This window comes from Aquila chrysaetos, chromosome Z, assembly GCF_900496995.4.
Source record: "Aquila chrysaetos chrysaetos chromosome Z, bAquChr1.4, whole genome shotgun sequence".
Classification (NCBI taxonomy): domain Eukaryota; kingdom Metazoa; phylum Chordata; class Aves; order Accipitriformes; family Accipitridae; genus Aquila; species Aquila chrysaetos.
The window spans coordinates 2,297,271-2,303,773 of NC_044030.1; the positions used below are offsets into that span (position 1 = coordinate 2,297,271).

Consider the following 6,503-nt stretch of genomic DNA (forward strand, 5'->3'; position numbering starts at 1 on the left):
ACTTGGGCAGGAAACTACAGTCATGGAAAAGTGGTGGGTATGCCCGGATGGGTGAAACCATCCACATTGTTTCGGAGATTAATAATAAATATTTTAGAAAAAAACCCATCAGGATCAGAGGGAGGCAGTCAGCTGGCAGTGCGGTTTAACACAGATCAAAGCCAGACTTTGCTAATATATAGATCTGTATATGAATTAATGCATGTTAATGGCCCCCAAAAGGACATCACAAAATTGTGAATGTAGAATTATGACCCTGGAAAGACACAACAAATTACTCAAAGCTCCAACTGCCCCCCCCCGCCCAAAATCTGTGGCAACTGCATTTTTGAAGTTTAAGTCTTCCCATATCAAGAACCGGCTTTACAAAGATTTCTGAACACCTTCATCTACAATACTATGGCCTCGAGCAAAAATACAAATAAAACAAGCCATAATTCAGGAACTTCTGAGGAGGAGAACCTTTGACCTGAGCTGCGGACTTGGCATCCCTCAGATATACAATTATCTGAGCCAGGCTGCTCTGCTAATCTATACTGTACCTTTAATGCAATGATATTTTGCAACATCTAAAGCACCAGGTTGCAACATATATATCTATCAAAAGCTCGGGCCTGTTCTTGTTTGCAATATATATCAAAAACACAGGCCCGTTCATATGTTGATTGCCACAAATCACACTCCATATTTACATATATCTTGCTATTTTACATGCATTATCTGCCCATTATGCATTAGGATCCTATTCAACTTCCAAACAATGCAATATGAAAGGGTCTTACTGACACCCTAGCAGGGCTTTTTTCTTGATGCCCCATATGTCATACCCTTAAGGTTAGTAAAATATTTATCAGATATTTACGGTAAGTGCACCTATAACTGCAGGTCACTGGACAATGTGGACGGGGAAGTTGCTGGCTAGAAGGGCGGCAGCCGGGGGATGGGGGGGTGGTGGGGGTGTGCTTAGAAAAAACACGCCTTGGGTTTTTTGCCTTAGACCTCCAAACGCTCGGGATTTTCTCATGCCGATAATATCTTTTGAGCTTTAATTATTTTAAATGGCCTGGCATATGCCTTTACTCGGGTTTTATTCCGCATCCTTAAAGGTGGCGGTGGGAAGGCTTGACTCGCCCCTCGGAACGGGATTAAAATTAATAGTAATTAAGGGGTGCACAGCTCGATCAGATTATGGAGTCCAGAGAGGTGGAATCCATGGGAGAAATAATGCAATCCGTGTTTACCGGAGGTGAATTATTATTCCATCTCAGAAAGTGGGCTGATGTGAAAATCCTGTGTGTGTGCGCCTCACTTTTTTATATGGCAGTGTGTCAATAAGGGAAAGCTCTATAATTCTTCCCGCAGTCTATGGAAAAGAAATTATGTAAATAAATAACCATTACTGTTCAGCACACTCCAGCCTTCCCCTTTGTAGTGGCGGGAATGTATTTCATGTTACGTGTTCAGAAGAGTTTAGTGTTCAGAAAATATAGATGTAATCAGCTGGCATCTAACTAGAAATCAAAGTTCTTATTGCGCTGCAAATAGATTTATTGGATTTATGTTATCTGGCTCGGTCCCTTCCTGAAAACATTTATTTATGACGAGGAAAAGGTAGGTGCAGGAATTAATAACTCTAAAGTTTGGGAAGGGGGAAAGAAAAAAAAAAAAGGGCGGGGGGGGGGAGAAGGAGGCAAGAAAGGAGCAGGTTTTGGGTCACGACCCAGTCATTGGACGGTGTCCAGAATTTTACGGATTAAATACATGCTATCCGGAGCCCGAGTAAAAAAACCACAACAGGAGAAACCCATGCCAGCTTTAAATACTTAGTCCTTAGCGAAGGACTTTGGACAATATGTCTAAAAATGTCTTTTCCATCAGTCAAAGTTTGTTTAAAAGTTGGATGACTTTGAGAAAGGCTTCCCATGAATTCCCCTCTGGCTAAGCAATCAAAACAAGTTTAGTGAAAAGTGGAAATGTGCGGATGGGGGTAAGGGGTAGATTACTCCTGACAGCTGTATTTCCATTTTCTGAGATGCCCTGTGCGATCCTGCTCCCAAGTAACATCATTGTTCCCTTCCTGAACCCCATTCACGCTCCGCTCCGTCGTGGGAAGGGTCTTTTCCCCTTGCAAACATTTAGTTACTACATTTGTTTCTAACAGAGGTAGATGAAGGGCTCCTCTGAAGGCACTAAAGCCGTGTTTCTAGCCAAGGTCGGTCATTTGGGAAAGGCAAAGCGGGGGGTGGGGGGTGGGGGGAGAAGAGAAAGAGAGGAAAAAAAAAAATTACAGAACCACCCCTACCCCCCAAATATGTCCCCATCTGGGGCAATCTACTTCCCAGGGCCTTTGGTGGGTGGAAGGGCCGAGGCACAGGCCAGGCCCCCTCTGCTTGGGAAGAATCTCTCAAAGTTGGGTCTGGCAAAAATAAAAATAAATAAATAATAATACTGCTACTAATATAAAAAAGAAGGGTTCTCCCTGACTGTCCCTGTTTATTGATGAGTACCCTGAAATGAATGGGAAGGGAAAGTCTGGAAGTCTGCAGGCAGGCTGCGGAGTTAAATCAGCCTGATAAATGCCGGCAGGTCTCTTTGTCACTTTTGAAAAACATGTTTCCATCAAGAAGACTTATTAAGATAAAATACATTAAAATGTCGAGCTGGCTGTTCAGTAAATCTTCCGTTTGTTTTAAGATCTGCACTTTATCCTTTGCAAAGAAATATTCCCTTCAACACTGCGAGACTGCATTTGCACTGGAAGTAAAAGGGGGCAGTCACAGTACACGTCTCCGACCACCCTGCATACAAATTAGATACTCCTGTCTAAATAAATTATCTGATGTTCAAATCGATATTAATACTACATTTGCTACATTACAATATTGTGCAAATTTAGGAGTCATTTTAATACAATGTAAATACTATTTTTCATGCATGAAAGGCAACAAATATTGATGGATTATAAACTGCTTACTGTTAAACAAGGCCTTTGAACGATTTGCCATCTTTGTTCAGGAATGCTTTTAATTTTGCCTCGGCCTAGTTTTAAGCCAGATTTATCGGAGCTGTTTAGTTATCGCTAACCGGGAGGACCGGTTTGGAAAAGGGGGGTAGAAACCGGGACAAGAGAGGAGCAAGGGGATCGAGGAGGGGGGTGGGGGGGTGGGGGGAAGAAAAGGAAAAACAAACAAGCAGAAAAAAGTGGCAATTAGCCCCATCGTGGCGATAATTAGAATAATAATTAAAAAATGACACTGCCGGGCCTCTTATCTCGCCTTGTTTCCATTTCCTATATTTCCTCCACATCGTTCGCCTTTGATGTTTATAAATTTCTCCCTCGCAGGTTACAATAATAGAAGACGTATTATATTCTTATAGGCTACGACCAGAGCACTTCAAAGGCGACGCTAATGCACTTTCCCGCTAGTTAATTCGAACCATCTATCACAGGGAAAAATTGTTAACATGCATGTTTCCACCGCCTTCACTTAATTTGAGATAGATATATATATGTATGTGTATATATATATATATTTTTTAGTATTATTATTTTGGGGGGGTGTGTTAAAATGCCAACATCAGTGGGGCTGAGGGGGAGGGGGGGAGGTCGATCCCTGGGCCGGGGTGTACCCCCTCGGGCACTATGCTACCTCGGCCTTCCGCCTCTTTTCTTTAAAAAAAAATAAATAATATATATATTCACTTTTTTTTTTTTTTCCATTTTTCCGCAGGTGGTGGTGTTTTTTTTTGGTTTTGGGTTTTTTTTTGTTTTGGTTTGGTTTTGTTTTTTTTTTTTCCCACGGCGCTTCCCCCCCCCTCCATCCCCTCCCCCACTCGCCCCCCCCTTCCCCCCCCCCCCTCGCCCCCCTCTCACCTGAGGTGAAGAGGACGATGGCTTTCAGGCAGCTGTACTCGGCCGAATCGACGTGCAGCGCCTTCAGCTTCTCCACCTGCTCCTGGAAGATGCGGATGTGGTCCATGAAGGCGACGACGCGGTCGGCCGACATGGGGGAGGCGTGGAGGCCGGCGGCGGCCAGGAGCGGGGCCACATGGAGGGGCATGGAGCACTGGGCAGCGTTGAGGACGAAGAGCTCGCTCCAGGTGAGCCGCAGCAAGGCCACCTGGTCGGTGATCTGCAGGTCGGGGAAGAAGGGGATGTTGCGGGCCCACTCGACGGCGCTGAAGAGCAGGCGGGCGGCCAGCTCGCAGATGTTCTCGATGCCCATGATGTTGTTGGGTTGCATGCACTGGCTGCCGTAGCGGGAGGTGGGGTAGGGCTCGGCCCGCAGCAGCAGGGAGATGTATCCCGAGAGATAGCAGTGGCCGTTCAGGGGGTCGCCGTTGGTCAGGGCGTACTGGCCGGGGTTGGGTTGGGTGGGCGGCATCCTTCCTCGCTGAACCGCTGACAAAAAGAAGGAGAGAAGGAGAGGAAATGTGCATCCAGGAGGACTCGCAGGCATCGCCCCGCCGGCGCTGCCAGCCAGCCGGAGACAATGCCGGGCTTCTTTCTTCACCCCCCCCACCCCCCCCCCCCACCACCACATACACACACACACAGAGACACAGACACACACACACACACGCACACACACACCCCCTCTCCCCGCTTCGCCCCCGGCACACGCACAGGCACGGACAGACAGAGGCATGCGGAGCCGGGCAGCTGCAGCCGACCTGCATCGCCCCCCCCGCCCGGCCCCGGCCCCGGCATACGGCCCCGGCCCCGACCCCTGCTCAGGCAGCCCCAGCCCAGCGGCAGCCAAGCGCCCCCCCCCCCCCCCCCCCCGATGCAGACAGGCTTCACAAAATAAACACAGATTAAACAGAAAGAAAGAAGGGGAGGGGGGGGGGAAGCCAAAAAAAAAAAAAAAAAAGAAGCAAAAAAAAACCCCAACAGCCAAGGCAAACAAGACAAATCCGCACACACAACACACATTTCCCCCCCCCCCGGTCCTCGGCCCCCCTCCCCTCTCGCAACAAAAGGCAGCCCCGCACGTAAAAAAAATAAAATCAAAGAAATCCTCCGGGTGGTGAGAAAGTGGGGTTAAAAATCACAGCCAGCTGTTAAAAATACAGCCAAGCTCTGTTGTGGATCCCAGCCGATTGCCCTGGTAGCACTGAGATTTACAAGTGAACTGCTGTGTCGCTTTTTTTTTTTTTTTAAATAAAATAAAACAAAATTAAAAAATTCATAAAAACAAATGCGTCCGTATTCTTCAAAAATACCGCGTCGTCACCCTTCAAGCTGGAACAGGTCGCAGCCCCCCAGCTCCCCACTGCTAACTTTATTACACAGAAACAGCTTTCCATAGAGGAACCCCCCCTCCCCCGCCCAGCAAAGTTCTCCCTGCTAAAAGGAAGAGAAAGATTAAATATTATCAAGGGAAGGGGGGAAATAAATCAAAAAGGTCCGAACTTACAATAGCCAAACATTCGTGGAAAAAAAAAAGGGACGGTGTAATTAATATCTTTGGTGCGCTGTTGCCACTGCAAAAGCCTGCAGTCAGCGTTGCACAGTGAATGCACAAGCTTGCAACTGCAAAAACACTGGATTCATTAACCATCTCCACACAGAGCGTAAGCATGCCTCGAGTCCCGAAAGCTGACCAAAGTTTTTTTTTTTTTTAGAGTGTGTGTGTGTGTGTGTGTGTGTGTGCGTGCGTGTGTTTTACTCCATCAGTGCCAGCGTTTGCAGCCGCATGCCATGTAAACAAAGGTAACTTCAGGGGAAGATACGGCTACTCAGGCTTCTTCCCTGCACACACAGACACGCACACGCACACCCGCACACGCTCGCTGGCACACACCCGCACACGCAGATCACTCATCTTTCCGGCGTGCCACATTTTCTCAAACTTTCTCTTTTCTTCCCCACCGAGCCCTCCTCGCCTCCCGGGCCGGACCTCTCTCCTGCTGCCCTCCAGCCCACCTCTCCCTCTTCAATCTGCTTGTAAAGTTGGCAGTTATTTTTCAATTAACTGCGAGCACAATTCTAACTTGGGGTTGTTTTTTTTTTTTTTCCTCCTCCTTCCCCCCCCCTTTTTTTTATTCCTCCCCCCCCCTCCTCTCTCCCAGACGCCTACCAACAGCCCCTGAAGCTACCAATGAAGTCGTCATATTTGCGAGCTCTTTCAGATCTGGAGCAGCTTCATTCCTTTTCTTGTGGCATATAAAATATAATTTTAAAACCAATTAAGGCAGTAGTAATCCCTGCTCCGCAAAATCGACTGTTTCGCTGATGTGACTCTAAGACATCTTTAACGACAGTCACAGGGTAAACTTTAACTGTAAACCGAGAAAATACATTTCGAGGAGAAAGGAGGGCAGGAAATCTTCCTACGCGAGAATGAGCCTGAACGCAAGGAAAACCACAGCGACTTTTGGAAAGGAGGAGGAAAAAAAAAAAAAATAAATAGCAGAGCAGTTGGAAATGGTGAGGAGCCCGCTGCCAGATGCAGGCTGCGGATTCTGCTAAAATGAGAAGGACCGGTAAATAGGTTATA

The 6,503-nt window shown here is 47.1% G+C and overlaps 1 protein-coding gene across 6 annotated transcripts in view; it reads right to left on the reverse strand.

The window, feature by feature from the left end:
* The window catches only part of NR2F1 (nuclear receptor subfamily 2 group F member 1), a 33,286-nt gene that overhangs the window by 24,995 nt on the left and 1,788 nt on the right, over window positions 1–6,503 (reverse strand). For 3 of the 6 annotated variants that reach the window (XM_030003907.1, XM_030003908.2, XM_030003905.2), the window contains exon 2: window positions 3,875–4,402. In XM_030003907.1, coding sequence (XP_029859767.1) covers window positions 3,875–4,402 — 528 coding nt within the window. Of the gene's footprint in view, window positions 1–3,874; window positions 4,403–4,627; window positions 4,665–5,420; window positions 5,537–6,503 lie in introns of those variants that run through there. The other 3 variants (XM_030003909.2, XM_030003910.2, XM_030003906.2) reach the window with 3 other exon arrangements.